Source organism: Amphiura filiformis, chromosome 15, assembly GCF_039555335.1.
Source record: "Amphiura filiformis chromosome 15, Afil_fr2py, whole genome shotgun sequence".
Classification (NCBI taxonomy): domain Eukaryota; kingdom Metazoa; phylum Echinodermata; class Ophiuroidea; order Amphilepidida; family Amphiuridae; genus Amphiura; species Amphiura filiformis.
This window is the reverse complement of record NC_092642.1, coordinates 46,838,843-46,857,050: the sequence shown is the minus strand read 5'-3', so window position 1 is coordinate 46,857,050 and position 18,208 is coordinate 46,838,843. Positions and strand designations below refer to the sequence as shown.

The window sequence follows — 18,208 nt, the reverse complement described above, 5'->3', positions numbered from 1 at the left end:
CGTATAAGTCCCGGCAGTGCGGGGACCCAATAAGCTGTTACATCCCAGGCTAAGCCTGTCCCAGCTATTACCGGGGTCCTGGGGGCAGGGACTGCAATTGACAGACGAATAAGTACAAATGACCATTCAGGGATGTGCCATATTATTTAGCCTTTTAGGGTAGGGCCCTACCGTATACATTAATTACCCCATCTTTCTAGGCCAATTTTGGAATCATATGGATGGGTCTTTTATTCAAAATTATCTCTTTTTTTTAAAGCCCTATTTTGCCTCATTGTAGCCAAACTGTTCAAACTTTTCCCCAAACTTTGGGGGAAAAGTTGTAAAACTAATAACTAAAATAACTAGGTGTAATAGTGAATGCAAACTTGGCAACAAAAGACCTGAACACTGGCCAAGGTTCCATTTTCTGATGTTCAAATCCCATTTGGCAGATTTGCACTTTTCATTGTTTTTAATATTATTTGTTTCATTGTTGAAAATCAAGAGCCACTGAATTTGGACTAAGCCGTATCTTATTGTGAGTTGGATTTTATTCCTTTAGTTGGTTGGCCCAGGGGTTGGTGTTATAACAGTAATAAAAGTATTTTATTATGGCAACTTATTTTGGAAAAGGGGGAAATACCTGCACAGTCCCATATAATTCATAGAGATAGTAAGTGTAAAGCATTAAGGGGTACTACACCCTGTAAAGAATTCATTGACTATTTTTGCATTTTCTCAAAAATAATAACACACTGGTAACAAAAGTTATGTATATTATTGGGGCAAGGAATCCAATTACTACCCTGAAATGTCAGTGACCCAAGACAAGCGGTTCAGTATGATAGGAAATGAGGTACATCATAGCGGTACCTCTTTTCTTATCATAAATTAACGAACCGCTTGTCTTGGGTAACTGAAATTCCAGTGTAGTAATTGGATTCCTTGCCCCTATATATACAATGTACATAACTTTTGTTACCACTGTGTTATTAGTCTTTGAGAAAAATGAAAAATAGACACAAATTTATCGAAGGGTGTAGTACCCCCTTAAGAATCTTGAATGTATAAATACACGCTAAGATGATACTCTAATTGTAAGTAATCTTACTATCAGAGAAGATTTACAGTGGAGAACCAGTCATGATTTCAATTGAATGAATACAAGCGTGATATTCTCTGCGTACACTGTGTGAATGAACGCCCGCGTGTGCGTCAGGGTTCAAATAACCTGTGTCGTGGAGCAAAATGCTCCCCATTTTGGACAACCTGCTACACAAATATGAGCTTGTATATCAATATTTTACAATGTAAACATATGCTAATATTATAAGAACATCACCTAAATAATATTTTCGCTAAAAATTGCTATGCAAGTTTTTGAAAGTAAATCGAACCCTGGTGTGCGTAACGCGAAAGTGAATCCAACCATGCGGACTCGGTTATGATTGGTTAGTATTTTCATTATTGTATCCATGGTCGTGAGTTCGCGCTGTACTTTGAAATACGCGACAAACTATCACAGTCGGATTGTAGTCTGTAGTTCCGCAGTCTAGTAGAATAGACACACCATATAGAAAAATTATTTAATTTGTGTGAAACATCGTGGAACATTCAACAGTACGCTTGTTGTTAATCCACGACTAATCATGCTAATACACGAGCGTACAACGCTACTCTAGGATACGCGTCTACGCGATATATGTGAGGTTATCTGCGTACAACAGCTTACTAATATGCTTTTAGCATGTTTAGTAGCCCCGCAAAAAGAGAGTAGAGTATGTTCCACAATGTACACAAATTATAGCATTTTTGACAATATTTCAACTGATTATACAATAAAACCTTATAAAGTGAAAATTCTTATTTGGAAACGTGAACAACCACAACAGTAATTGCAAGTTTAAATTGATTACATGATGACTGTGTGTATACTGCACAGTATGAATCATCATGAAATGAATGACTCAATTTAAGCTTACCACACGGAACATGTCTGCGTACATTACTGAAATCATGGCAAAATTTTACAAAACTTTGACACAGGCCACTTAATTACGATCTTCAAATCTAAATTCATATGAATGTACAATATTTGGCTTGAGCACTCCTGTTCAGTATTCGCCGACACGTACGTGTATTTCCTGATTGAATGAAAACAAAGAAGACAAAAAAACAAAATGGAGTCATTTTCGGTCGATTTTTCGGTCCACGTTTCACCACAATCTGTTGCCGTATAAGACCAAATTTTGAACTTTTTTCAAAGATGGTGAAATAAATTATTAAAATATTAACATTACCTTAAAATAACCGCCTTGATAAAGTGTATCTGGAGGACCAAAAATCGCTACTTCCCATTCAAACAAATTGCTTTCGGTTGCATTAACTTTAAAACCTTCGACGGGTTCTTCTTGTAATTTCTTCAGTTCTAGGCTTAGAGCCCGTAAGGCACCAGGCGCTTTAGATCCCGCCATATTCTAAGTTTAACTATAGTCTCTTCTGATTAAAAAATGGGCTAGTTGTGGCCCTCTTTTAGGCCCAAAATGAACAAAAACGTTTGATGCTGCTTGTTCACTGTTTCACTGCTGTGTTGTTGTTGTTTCTTCTATGGCGAAACTGTAAATGACGTCACATAATAGGACATCCGGAAATCACCCATTTTTACCCAACATGCATTTCGCATCCAAGCAAAATAAAAAGAGGTCATTGAACTCTAACCCAAAAATTCATAGAAAAATAATATTTCGAGGAACAGAATTCCAGAAGGTGAAACTGAAATATCTGAAATATTGAGAAATGATGATTAAAGCGGCTAAAGATTTTATGTAAAGCCAATTTTAAGGACAAACTAATTTAGAGTTGTAAATATTTTTAGATGTAGGCCTATTTAATCAATGAATGAATGAACGAATGTTGATAACTTGATAGAACAAAACAATGAATGAATTCATATTTATTTTAATATATTTTAGTTATTTATTTTTATTTCCCATTTTATATTTATATTTATTCGTTTATTTATTTCTATTAAATATTTCAATTTATTCATTCATTCATTCATTCATTCATTCATTCACCCATTCATTCACCCATTCATTCATTCATTCATACATACATACATACATACATACATAAAGGTATTTATATAGCGCCTTTAAAATTTATCAAGGCGCTGAACAAGGAGAGAAAGGATGGGGAAAAAGAATTCATTTATTTATTTATATATTTATCAACGATTTATTTGTTCGTTTGTTTATTTATTTTAATTTATTGTTTATTTTATTTTTTCCTTTTATTTATTTTATTTATTTATTTATTTATTTATCAACGATTTGTTTGTTTATTTATTTTTATTTATTTGTTTATTTTATTTTTCCTTTTATTTATTTTATTTATTTAAATATTTATTTATTTATTTATTTACTTATTTATTTATTTATTTATTTATTTATTTATTTATTTATTTATTTATTTATTTATTTATTTATTTATTTATTTATTTATTTATTTATTTATTTATTTATTTAATTATTTATTTATTTATTTATTTATTTATTTATTTATTTATTTATTTATTTATTTATTTATTTTTATTTATCTATTTATAGTTAGTCATGTTTGATTTATCTCAGTGACTTTTTCAACTTGCCATTTCATTTATTTTTTCATGTGTGTTATCAATGGTCATTTTCCGTTTTTCTCAATTAAAACTGCATCTCTTGACCGGAAATTAAAATGTTCCTTCACTCTATATCTCTCTTGATCAGCCGACGCGAGACCAGAAAAATGGGAGGAAATGGTCTAAAAACATTTCGGTTATAATTATGTTTAAGAAGACAGTTTTAAAAGTTGCTTCCGGTAGAATCTTTGGTTAGCTAGCCCTCTTTGGACCGATTTTAATTTAATATTAAATTAATTTAATATAAACTGCGTTTAAAGAGAGTTCTTGTTATGCAGTGTCCTATCAAACTGGTATTTACAAATCGAGTAATTTCAAAGATTTTTTTTTTCATAATTAATTATAATACGAATAAAGGCCTACATATCCAAGTTAATATCCAAGTTAGGGCCTACAGGCCTAAATGCAGTTTAATACTATTTCATCATATTTGTGAAAAATTGCAAATTTGACAGAAATTGTCGGCTTTTGGTTAAAAAATTGGTTTAGGCTACTTGTCTCTCGAAGCTGTTATTTAACATGTTTAACATAAGAAAATATGCTTCTTTTGGCGTAAAAAGTCCGTCCCGTTTTCCGGGCCCGTTTTGCCTTTTTTCCTAAATGTGGACTTTCCCTAACTTGACAAAATCACCTGCATACAAAAAAGTGGACTTCGCCTCCTTAAAATGTAACTTTTGGGATATTTTTGGCCCTTCTTACCGTGTTCCCCGGGATGTATAGGCCTACCTTGAAAAGCATAAAATATATATAGCAGGGGCAGATGGATAAAAATAAATCGGGAAGGCCACATAGGGGAAATTGCCCAAAGTTGACCAAATTGTCCAAAAACGTCTGACATTTCACAAAATTTTAGAATGTCTTCTACGCAAAATGGCCCAAAGCTGCTCTAAGTTCAAATTGCCTGACCACATTTGGGCGATTTTCGGCAACTTTGTATACAATCCGCGCTAACTTTACGCAGTTTTACAAAGCGCATGGAGCAATTTTGAGTATAAGTTTGAAAACTTTTGAACGTGTTTTAAGCAATTTCAGGCAATTTTGAAAAAAAAAATGTTAAGGAACTTTGTGAAACTTTTATTAAAGTTTTATGAAATTGGAGAAAATGTTAAGCAATTTTGTGAAACTTTGATTAACTTGCACTGTAAAATATTACCGTCATTTTACGGCACTTTCCCGTATTTTTTTTTGTGTGTAAAGTGTTGCATCATCCAATTTGTTAAAAAGTAAATAGCTCCCCCATATTCAAGATTTTTGGGAACCCAAATTTAAAACCTTAAATTGTCTATCATAAATTAATAAATTTAGCATACACCTTTTTAGGGGGGGGGGTATTCATTAAGTTCTACCTCCACTCTTATATCTCAGCATTTGCAAAAATAGTAGGCCTAGTCGTTTCATTATTTTCCATGATTATAACCATAGACCATGTCCAAGGTCTATTTTTTTTATCTAGCTTCTTAGAAAATTTGGTTTCAATATTAGGATTCAAAATCGGGATTCAGTGCCGCGGAAATGGAGAAAATCTGTAGGCCTACATATAAGGTCAAAGAAGACATAAGTAGACCAATTTGAACTAAGTGACCATAAATACCACTTGGTCAATTCAGATGGCTGAAATTGAAGCCGACTTACAGAAAAATATCAAAAATTATGTAAAATTGCATCAAAATCATGTTTTTCTTTATAGGCCTTACTCGTTATTATACAGAAATTGCCTGTATAGAAAAAATGGTTAACTGGAAGCATTTTAAACCCGTGGAAATAAATTGAATACCAGGGAAACTGATTTGAAAATAGCAAGTGTGATATAATGTCGCCCTCATAACCAAAGTGCCAAGTCATTATTACATGTTTAGCAGCTTTTAGCTATGTTTCTCCTTTGCAATTTTGATTTTCTGAGTAATAAACCCATAATCAATCAAATTTCCTGCCGCATAACCTGATTGACAATCTCATCCCCCACTTTACCTCATCAAAATGCTAATTTTGGAATCAGATGAAAGCTCATATTTTTCTCATATAAACATATTGAAATTTGGCGTTCCAAATCGGTATATTTCCGAAGAAATCATCAAAAAAATTGCCGAATTAGTCTCGAGACTAATTAAGCAGTTTTTTGATGATATCTTTGGAAATACACTGAGTTGGAACTTCTAATTCAATATGTTTATGAGAAAAAGAGGTCTTTCACTTGAAATTAATATATTACATGATCATGATGATTATCATTAATAAAAACACTATAGACTACCAATATCACCCTGTATAAATAGCTATAAATGTCGGTAATTCCATTAGGAATTAGTCACATTTACAAAAAAACATTTACATGATCTTTTTGCATGAGTGCTTGAAAGGGATGGCATTTTATGTTATACGTAAGTTTTAAAGAATTTGATTTTCAGGTCACCTTCCTTTAATTATGGGTTTATTACTCAGAAAATCAAAATTGCAAATGAGGAACATATGTATATAGGCCTAACATGCGCATATTATTTTTTTTTGGGGGGCTTTGGGGCGCCAGCCCCGGAAAGTAAAAAGCAGGGGCGGCAAAAATGAAGGGGCGGCGGAAGAAGAAGAGGCGGCAAAAACAGGGGCGGCAAAACCGAAGGGCGGCAAAAAGAATTAGTAAATAAAAAAGGGCGGACAAATTTGATAAAGCATAAAAATTTGAAAATGTGTTACTTTTAGGGCGCTAGCGCCTATAATCTTTTTCTTTTTTTTTTGCTCTTCACTTTTCAAACGACCGAGAAAAAAATTGGGTCAACCTTTTCGGGCTGTTGAGCAAGGGGCGGCAAAATTCAATTTTCTTCAGCCCCCGAGGTTGGGGCGGCCACGGTACGCCACTGCCTAATATTGACTTAGGCACTTTGGTTATGAGGGTGACGATAAAGTAGTTGAGTGTCTTTATTTTCAATTTACAGCTCTGACTGAGACCGAACTTAAAAGTCATTTCATACAAAACCATGGTTCCGGTAATTCCCAATCAAATTCTCGTTCTCTTAAAGACCATCATATCATCAGACATAACAGGAAAAACTGGATGCTGATATAATTTTTTAAGTTGAAATGCATTTTAATTAATGGTCATATTGCTGTTTAAGTTTGGTTATACACATTAAGTTGTTTCAGTTCAAAATCTGTTTGCATAATCATAACCACTTGCATATTGAGCAAGACTCTATTTCCATGTAGATGTTTTCCGATTTTTTACCGTTTCCGATGTATCAAATCTCTGATTTTGCTGCTTCTGAGACTCTTCTGATCTGAAGTCACTTACAAAAATCTGGAATACATTTTGCTCTCATGTGTAGGTGACATACTAAGTTCGAAGAAACTATCATTTACAGAACCAAAGTTAATAGAACTTTTTTTTTTTTTTTTTTTTTTTTTATTCCTGTGCTTGGAACTGGTGGAGGAGAAAAACACACACAAAGAACCACCAGTTCCCAACTATCATGAACAATTACATTTATATAAATTTACAATCACATTAATTTTTATACTTTTAATATTAGGCTATAATCCATACTTATAAAAGCAACAGGTACAGAGAGAGACAAAAGAGACAAAGACAGAGGACAAAGACAACATGCATGAATGGTATTCATGATTACTTGTATTACATGTAGGCCTACTATTAGCTGTATAATGGGCAAAATTGGGCACATAAACATGGAACATGGTGAATAATACAGTCAACATTATGCAGGTTGGCTGATTACATGAATATGTGTAGCATGAAAAATAAATGGGAGTAGTAAAATCAGGAAAAACAAAAGTAAAAAAGCAAAATGAATAATACTAAATAGATATTCACTCTCCTGAGATGTCAAATAAAAAATTTTTAAAGTGTTTTCCCAATTTACCATTTTTTTCTGCAATTTTATATTCAGTTTTAAACTTAGTTTTGACCAAATTTAAAAAGGCTTGAAAATTTGGAATAATTTGTTGAAACTTACACCTGTAAACATAAAACTTGAGACAGAGAATACAAAAGTTCAAGCATGTGTAATGCTTTGTACTAGTGGTATCGGTCCCAAACATTTTTTCAAAATTAGAAAAAATAAAATTGTCACCAGTTTTATTATAAAATAGAGTTGTAAGTTTGTTCCACAAAGGAGACACACAATCGCACTCACAGAATATGTGAGCTAAAGATTCATTTGATTTCTTACAAAAGAAACACAAAGGCGAATCTGTTCTACCAATTTTATAAAGGAAATTATTTGTGCAGATAGTTCTATGAAAAACTTTAAAGTAAAATGCCCTGAGGTGTGTTTCGATGGTACATTTAAAATTATTTTCATGAATGGATGTCCAGTCAATTTCCTCTTCAACTCCCAAAGTGTCAATCCAATAAACCTCTGTATTTTCTGGTCTATCCTGAGTCTTTAAAATGTTGTATGCAAATTTTGTCACTTTATTTGTTTCAAACAAAGTTTCCACAATTTTATCAAAAATGTTCACATCAACATTCATGGATTTTCAAACCATTCAATCAGAGTTCCATTCATGAGGGAATTGTATTTCCGTCTATCTCTAATTGGAATTTCATACTCAATGACAAGATCCTCAAAAGTCTTAACTAAATTGTAACCTCTATTAAGACCAGAAAGAGTAGAAATACCAAGATTACTCCACTCGGGATAAAAGAAAAACTGTTTTGTTTTCAGCCGGACAAATAAACTTGAAAAAAATAGTGTTTAATTTTTTAAAAAAGATTTTGGGGATTGAAATACAAAGCACTGAAAATAAATACAGAAGTTGTGGTAACAAAAGGCTTTTAATTACAGTTATCTTTCCAATCAAAGACAAATTTCTAGAACGCCAACAATTAAGGATTTGCTGAATCTGAATCAATTTTGGGACAAAATTGAGTTCATAGAGAGAAGTTAATAGAACTTATTGAATGACCCCTATAGAAGAAACGGTGCCCAAAACATCTAATGCCAAAATTCGATTGGGCCCGGGCCCCGTCGAGTTGCCAAAAACCCGGGATTCCGCCCTTTCTACCTGCAAAAAATGCCCCCCCTGGCATCTCCCCCCTCCTATATTCACCACCCCGGGGATACACATTGAGCCTAATACATTGCACCACACCAGGTCAAAATGATGCAACATTTAACAGGAAAGTTGTTTCGTCACCCGGGTTTTCTCATGTAACTCACCTCCTCCTATCCGGGTCTCCTCCCCACCAAAACTGGTAAGAATGTTGCCCCTCCCCCTTCAGAAAGCTGGCTTCGCCCCAAAAACGTTTAGGCTTTTTCGGAGATATGCGATGGCGTCACAAGAAAAACGCACAAAATGTCACATTTTGAACCAGTGGGCCTGGCCTACAAGTTTGTTTGATTTTATTTTGTTTGTTTGTTTGTTTTAATTTTTAGCCAAACAAATCAGCGAGAGTGAGAAAATATTGAGGTCTTATAGAGATTTTCTCCAAAATGGTTGTTTTTACATTAAAATTTGTGTGTTAAATGTTTAGATTCTTTGCCTCTTTTTTTCGAAATAATGTGTAGGGGCCTACTCTATCTTGTATCCCCCAATCTTGTATCTTGTCTGTGTAGTGGCTCGCCATCGATAGCGCCACCATTTAGGATAATCCTCTGACTAAAAGTCGCTCTACGCAAGTTGGCGCTATATCGATGCTGTGATGTGAGAACCAGGTGAGAACTCAGATTGGACAAGAAGCTACAAGAGCTGACAAGGTTTGTAGCCAAAGCTCTCAGGGGCCACTTAAGGGTCTATACATGCGTGACCAATTTTTTAAACACCTCCTAAACGAGTTTTAACGAGCAAATTTAGCCCCTTAATAAGATAATTTAATATAGAATTAAACCCCACAATGAGTTTTTGGCTAGTAAAAATGCAACAAACGTACCCTTTTTGGGGCGCACCTCATAGGCATGACTTTGTGAAAAGCTTCTAATTTCACTCTTGCTAGATTTACTTCGCAATTGTTTTGCTAAAATTATGCCCATATGCCCAACTCAGAAATAAAACCACAATTTGTTTGGATTTTATTTTATTATTGTTTTCTGATATGCACGGGATAAAATGTTGAGCGTATATTCTTTGTTTAAAATACAAAATTAATGGACTTATAAAAACACCTAATAAATCCAGACCTTTGTATGCCTTCAACCAGTTTACCGTGTGTCTTAGAACCCGATAGACGGTGACATTTGACCATACACTAGGATCCACAACATGCTCATCTATCATGGGAACAGTTCTTTTAAGAACTAGGGCAGGTGGTGTATGACGTGCAGTCCCTAAATTCAGTAAATTTTCATCGTCAACCGTGTAATTGAATGGGATTATTTTGAAATTTTAAAACGCTTGAAATATCACAAACAAATAGGCCTATGTTGATAAATAATATAAATACAAGCTAAAACCGTTGGGGTTCGATAATGAACCCCACAAACCTAACCGAGTATATGGAAAATGCCATACGGCCGGGCGGTTTCACGAGTTGCCGGCTCGATCATGTCATCCGCCGCCTGAACTAGGGTTTAAAAACCCTAATACATTTGTACATTCATCCTTGGAAGATTTGGGTACACGCAACTTGAGGTCAAATTTTGCACTATGATTATGTAATTGAGGTTATTGGACTATGCCATTGGGATGAGACTCTTGTGGTCCATAGTACACAGTAATGTTTGCTTAATTAGATGTTATCTTAATTAGAGCTCTAGTAGGCCAAAGGTTATTATTTGCATGGTATAATTGACTTGGAACGTTTGTTTGCTGGGGAGATGTGAGTCAGGATGTAGGTATCATATAATATGCCTCAAACCACGAATTCTTGTAAGATTAGTGCAGAGTAGGTTAGATATGAAAATGGAAAGTTACACCTGATTCGTGAACTGTGTCTTTTTGAAAGACTCTTCCTGTTTATCCTTCATCTCTATTTGATTTTCAGTGTATTAGCAAGTAGATGATGTATATGTATCACAGACGTTATACATTTATAAAAACTTAACATTTTCTATTGGCCAACATAGGCGTAGATCCCGGGTGGGGATAACCCCCCCCCCCATATTTTGCCAGGGGAGATTACTTATTTGTGTCTTCTATACTCATCATATAGGCCTACCCCTGCATAACGAAATTCAACAATATTCAATATCCAAAGCAATATCCTCACTATAATAGGTCCCAAAAACAGAATTTTTCCCCACCCCACATAATCGCAAATTGACACGAAAGCTTCATTCCCATTTATTTCATCCAAAATGGTCCTGTCATACACCTTCCCCAATCAAACACATTTCTCTTGCATTTGATCATCTTCTACACTAAACTAGAAAAATCATTATAATACCAAATCTACACACCATGGAATTCACCATCACGTCCAAGCGCACATTGGGCGCCCCATTCCTTTTTTAAAGGAATTTTTATTAGCTCTTTTTGGACTCGTCGTAATTTACCAAAAATTTGAAAAGGTACTCTAAACAAATATAAAATTAAACTCGTTAAATTTTAACGAGTTTTAAAATTTTATATTTGATTATACCTGGATGAATGACAACTTTCACAAACGTACCCTAAACAAGTTGTTCAGTTTCAGAAAACTACCCTTATTCTTGAAAATCAGTGTTTTTAGACTCTTAATGCATCACGCACGTAACTTTCCTTGCCTAAAAACACACCTTTTGCTTGTTTTGTACAGATGTGAGTGCCCCCGGCATAATACCTCTCCAAGGTATGGGCGCTTGAGTGGCTTCAACTCGGATTTTGAAAGTTGCACTTAGCTCCTATTCAAGCCAAATGCAGCTCGTGAATAATGTTTGATCAGCTTTAATGGAATCTGAAACAATTTATTGAATATATTCAAAGAAAGCAGCTTTGAAATTATTTCTCAGAAATGCAGCTCGTGAATAATGTTTGATCAGCTTTAATGGAATCTGAAACAATTTATTGAATATATTCAAAGAAAGCAGCTTTGAGATTATTTCACATATTTCATATTTATACGAAATGATTTGGAATATATTCATGAGGTGAATATTCATGAGGTAACGTCATTGATTATGAATATTCATGAGGTAACCTCATTATGAGGTCACTTCATTTAGTATGGATATTCATGAGATGACGTCATTGATTATGAATATTCATGAGATGAGGTCATTCATTATGAATATTCATGAGGTGACGTCATCCCGGGACGTCATTGATTATGAATGTTGACGTCATTCATTATGAATATTCATGAGATGGCGTCATTGATTATGAATATTCATGAGATGGCGTCATTGATTATGAATATTCATGAGTTGACGTCATTCATTATGAATATTCACGAGGTGACGTCATTTATTATGAATATTCATGAGGCAACGTTATTGATAATGAATATTCATGAGAGGACGTCATTGATTATGAATATTCATGAGGTGACGTCTTTGATTATGAATATTCATGCGGTTATGAATTTTCATGTGGTGACGTCATTCATGAATATTTATGAGATGACGTCATTGATTATGAATATTCATGAGGTGACGTCATGATTATGAATATTCATGAGATGACGTTATTGATTATGAATATTCAAATGAGATGACATCATTCATTATGAATATTCATGAGATGATGTCATTGATGGGTTGACGTCATTCATTATGAATATTCATGAGATGACGTCATTGATCATGAATAGTCATGTGTTGACGTCATTCATTATGAATATTCATGAGATGGCGTCATGGCTGCGAGTGGCATGATAGAGCCGGCAAGGGGAGTTTTGTGGGGTTCATTATCGAACGGGTTTAGCTTGTATTTATATTATTTATTAACATAGGCCTATTTGTTTGTGAAATTTTCAAAATAATCCCATTCAATTACACGGTTGATTTGACGATGGAAATTTACTAAATTTAGAAAATACACGGCGCATACCACCTGATTATGACTATTCATGAGGTGACGTCATTGATTATGAATATTCATGAGGTGACGTCATTGATTATGAATATTCATGAGATGACGTCATTGATTATGAATGTTGACGTCATTCATTATGAATATTCATGAGATGGCGTCATTGATTATGACTATTCATGAGGTGACGTCATTGATTATGAATATTGATAAATTGACGTCATTGATTATGAATATTCAAGAAATTTGGAGATTCAAGAGTCTTGTTAGAACAGAAGCCATTCATCTTAATAGATGGTTTTATTTCTATGGTATAGATTCAGAGAGTCTTGATGTAGCAGAGTCCATTGATCTTAATAGATGGTTTTATATCTATGGTATAGATTCAGAGAGTTTTGTTGGAGCAGAGTCCATTCATCTTAATAGATGGTTTTATATCTATGGTATAGATTCAGAGAGTCTTGTTGGAGCAGAATTCATTGATCTTAATAGATGGTATTATATCTATGGTATAGATTCAGAGAGTCTTGTTAGAGCAGAATCCATTCATCTTAATAGATGGTTTTATATCTATGGTATAGATTCAGAGAGTCTTGTTGGAGCAGAGTCCATTCATCTTAATAGATGGTTTTATATCTATGGTATAGATTCAGAGAGTCTTGTTGGAGCAGAGTCCATTCATCTTAATAGATGGTTTTATTTCTATGGTACAGATTCAGAGAGTCTTGTTGGAGCAGAGTTCATTCATCTTAATAGATGGTTTTATATCTATGGTATAGATTCAGAGAGTCTTGTTGGAGCAGAGTCCATTTATCTTAATAGATGGTTTTATTTCTATGGTACAGATTCAGAGAGTCTTGTTGGAGCAGAGTCCATTCATCTTAATAGATGGTTTTATATCTATGGTATAGATTCAGAGAGTCTTGTTGGAGCAGATTCCATTCATCTTAATAGATGGTTTTATTTCTATGGTATAGATTCAGAGAGTCTTGTTGGAGCAGAGTCCATTCATCTTAATAGATGGTTTTATATCTATGGTATATATTCAGAGAGTCTTGTTGGAGCAGAGTCCATTCATCTTAATAGATGGTTTTATATCTATGGTATAGATTCCGAGAGTCTTGTTGGAGCAGAGTCCATTCATCTTAATAGATGGTTTTATTTCTATGGTATAGATTCAGAGAGTCTTGTTGGAGCAGAGTCCATTTATCTTAATAGATGGTTTTATTTCTATGGTACAGATTCAGAGAGTCTTGTTGGAGCAGAGTCCATTCATCTTAATAGATGGTTTTATATCTATGGTATAGATTCAGAGAGTCTTGTTGGAGCAGAGTCCATTCATCTTAATAGATGGTTTTATTTCTATGGTACAGATTCAGAGAGTCTTGTTGGAGCAGAGTTCATTCATCTTAATAGATGGTTTTATATCTATGGTATAGATTCAGAGAGTCTTGTTGGAGCAGAGTCCATTTATCTTAATAGATGGTTTTATTTCTATGGTACAGATTCAGAGAGTCTTGTTAGAGCAGAATCCATTCATCTTAATAGATGGTTTTATATCTATGGTATAGATTCAGAGAGTCTTGTTGGAGCAGAGTCCATTGATCTTAATAGATGGTTTTATATCTATGGTACAGATTCAGAGAGTCTTGTTGGAGCAGAGTCCATTCATCTTAATAGATGGTTTTATTTCTATGGTACAGATTCAGAGAGTCTTGTTGGAGCAGAGTCCATTCATCTTAATAGATGGTTTTATATCTATGGTATAGATTCAGAGAGTCTTGTTGGAGCAGAGTCCATTCATCTTAATAGATGGTTTTATTTCTATGGTACAGATTCAGAGAGTCTTGTTGGAGCAGAGTTCATTCATCTTAATAGATGGTTTTATATCTATGGTATAGATTCAGAGAGTCTTGTTGGAGCAGAGTCCATTTATCTTAATAGATGGTTTTATTTCTATGGTACAGATTCAGAGAGTCTTGTTGGAGCAGAGTCCATTCATCTTAATAGATGGTTTTATATCTATGGTATAGATTCAGAGAGTCTTGTTGGAGCAGATTCCATTCATCTTAATAGATGGTTTTATTTCTATGGTATAGATTCAGAGAGTCTTGTTGGAGCAGAGTCCATTTATCTTAATAGATGGTTTTATTTCTATGGTACAGATTCAGAGAGTCTTGTTGGAGCAGAGTCCATTCATCTTAATAGATGGTTTTATATCTATGGTATAGATTCAGAGAGTCTTGTTGGAGCAGAGTCCATTCATCTTAATAGATGGTTTTATTTCTATGGTACAGATTCAGAGAGTCTTGTTGGAGCAGAGTTCATTCATCTTAATAGATGGTTTTATATCTATGGTATAGATTCAGAGAGTCTTGTTGGAGCAGAGTCCATTTATCTTAATAGATGGTTTTATTTCTATGGTACAGATTCAGAGAGTCTTGTTAGAGCAGAATCCATTCATCTTAATAGATGGTTTTATATCTATGGTATAGATTCAGAGAGTCTTGTTGGAGCAGAGTCCATTGATCTTAATAGATGGTTTTATATCTATGGTACAGATTCAGAGAGTCTTGTTGGAGCAGAGTCCATTCATCTTAATAGATGGTTTTATTTCTATGGTACAGATTCAGAGAGTCTTGTTGGAGCAGAGTCCATTCATCTTAATAGATGGTTTTATATCTATGGTATAGATTCAGAGAGTCTTGTTGGAGCAGAGTCCATTCATCTTAATAGATGGTTTTATTTCTATGGTACAGATTCAGAGAGTCTTGTTGGAGCAGAGTTCATTCATCTTAATAGATGGTTTTATATCTATGGTATAGATTCAGAGAGTCTTGTTGGAGCAGAGTCCATTTATCTTAATAGATGGTTTTATTTCTATGGTACAGATTCAGAGAGTCTTGTTGGAGCAGAGTCCATTCATCTTAATAGATGGTTTTATATCTATGGTATAGATTCAGAGAGTCTTGTTGGAGCAGAGTCCATTCATCTTAATAGATGGTTTTATTTCTATGGTACAGATTCAGAGAGTCTTGTTGGAGCAGAGTCCATTCATCTTAATAGATGGTTTTATATCTATGGTACAGATTCAGAGAGTCTTGTTGGAGCAGAGTTCATTCATCTTAATAGATGGTTTTATATCTATGGTATAGATTCAGAGAGTCTTGTTGGAGCAGAGTCCATTGATCTTAATAGATGGTTTTATTTCTATGGTACAGATTCAGAGAGTCTTGTTGGAGCAGAGTCCATTGATCTTAATAGATGGTTTTATATCTATGGTATAGATTCAGAGAGTCTTGTTGGAGCAGAGTCCATTGATCTTAATAGATGGTTTTATATCTATGGTATAGATTCAGAGAGTCTTGTTGGAGCAGAGTCCATTCATCTTAATAGATGGTTTTATATCTATGGAATAGATTCAGAGAGTCTTGTTAGAGCAGAATCCATTCATCTTAATAGATGGTTTTATTTCTATGGTACAGATTCAGAGAGTCTTGTTGGAGCAGAACCCATTCATCTTAATAGATGGTTTTATATCTATGGTATAGATTCCGAAAGTCTTGTTGGAGCAGAGTCCATTCATCTTAATAGATGGTTTTATATCTATGGTATAGATTCCGAGAGTCTTCTTGGAGCAGAGTCCATTCATCTTAATAGATGGTTTTATATCTATGGTATAGATTCAGAGAGTCTTGTTAGAACAGAAGCCATTCATCTTAATAGATGGTTTTATTTCTATGGTATAGATTCAGAGAGTCTTGTTAGAACAGAAGCCATTCATCTTAATAGATGGTTTTATATCTATGGTATAGATTCCGAGAGTCTTGTTGGAGCAGAATCCATTCATCTTAATAGATGGTTTTATATCTATGGAATAGATTCAGAGAGTCTTGTTGCAGCAGAGTCCATTGATCTTAATAGATGGTTTTATATCTATGGTACAGATTCAGAGAGTCTTGTTGGAGCAGAGTCCATTCATCTTAATAGATGGTTTTATATCTATGGTATAGATTCAGAGAGTCTTGTTAGAACAGAAACCATTCATCTTAATAGATGGTTTTATATCTATGGAATAGATTCAGAGAGTCTTGTTGGAGCAGAGTCCATTCATCTTAATAGATGGTTTTATATCTATGGTACAGATTCAGAGAGTCTTGTTGCAGCAGAGTCCATTGATCTTAATAGATGGTTTTATATCTATGGTACAGATTCAGAGAGTCTTGTTGGAGCAGAATTCATTGATCTTAATAGATGGTTTTATATCTATGGTATAGATTCAGAGAGTCTTGTTGGAGCAGAGTCCATTCATCTTAATAGATGGTTTTATATCTATGGTATAGATTCAGAGAGTCTTGTTGGAGCAGAGTCCATTCATCTTAATAGATGGTTTTATTTCTATGGTACAGATTCAGAGAGTCTTGTTGGAGCAGAGTCCATTCATCTTAATAGATGGTTTTATATCTATGGTATAGATTCAGAGAGTCTTGTTGGAGCAGAGTCCATTCATCTTAATAGATGGTTTTATATCTATGGTATAGATTCAGAGAGTCTTGTTGGAGCAGAGTCCATTCATCTTAATAGATGGTTTTATTTCTATGGTACAGATTCAGAGAGTCTTGTTGGAGCAGAGTCCATTCATCTTAATAGATGGTTTTATATCTATGGTACAGATTCAGAGAGTCTTGTTGGAGCAGAGTCCATTGATCTTAATAGATGGTTTAATTTCTATGGTACAGATTCAGAGAGTCTTGTTGGAGCAGAGTCCATTCATCTTAATAGATGGTTTTATATCTATGGTATAGATTCAGAGAGTCTTGTTGGAGCAGAGTCCATTGATCTTAATAGATGGTTTTATATCTATGGTATAGATTCAGAGAGTCTTGTTGGAGCAGAGTCCATTCATATTACAATATGGTTTTATATCTATGGTATAGATTCCGAGAGTCTTGTTGGAGCAGAGTCCATTGATCTTAATAGATGGTTTTATTTCTATGGTATAGATTCAGAGAGTCTTGTTGGAGCAGAGTCCATTCATCTTAATAGATGGTTTTATTTCTATGGTACAGATTCAGAGAGTCTTGTTGGAGCAGAGTCCATTGATCTTAATAGATGGTTTTATATCTATGGTATAGATTCAGAGAGTCTTGTTGGAGCAGAGTCCATTGATCTGAATAGATGGTTTTATATCTATGGTATAGATTCAGAGAGTCTTGTTGGAGCAGAGTCCATTCATCTTAATAGATGGTTTTATATCTATGGTATAGATTCAGAGAGTCTTGTTGGAGCAGAGTCCATTCATCTTAATAGATGGTTTTATATCTATGGTATAGATTCAGAGAGTCTTGTTAGAACAGAAACCATTCATCTTAATAGATGGTTTTATATCTATGGTATAGATTCAGAGAGTCTTGTTGGAGCAGAGTCCATTCATCTTAATAGATGGTTTTATATCTATGGTATAGATTCAGAGAGTCTTGTTGGAGCAGAGTCCATTGATCTTAATAGATGGTTTTATATCTATGGTATAGATTCAGAGAGTCTTGTTGGAGCAGAGTCCATTCATCTTAATAGATGGTTTTATATCTATGGTATAGATTCAGAGAGTCTTGTTGGAGCAGAGCCCATTCATCTTAATAGATGGTTTTA

The 18,208-nt window shown here is 34.2% G+C and overlaps 1 protein-coding gene across 1 annotated transcript in view; it reads right to left on the bottom strand.

The window, feature by feature from the left end:
- LOC140171733 (ubiquitin-conjugating enzyme E2 R2-like) overlaps positions 1 to 2,610 on the bottom strand; it is a 32,072-nt gene extending 29,462 nt beyond the window's left edge. Inside the window, 1 exon segment of the mRNA XM_072195046.1 lies at positions 2,283 to 2,610. Coding sequence (XP_072051147.1) covers positions 2,283 to 2,456 — 174 coding nt within the window. The 5' untranslated portion in view covers positions 2,457 to 2,610.
- Positions 2,611 to 18,208: the final 15,598 nt, after the last annotated feature.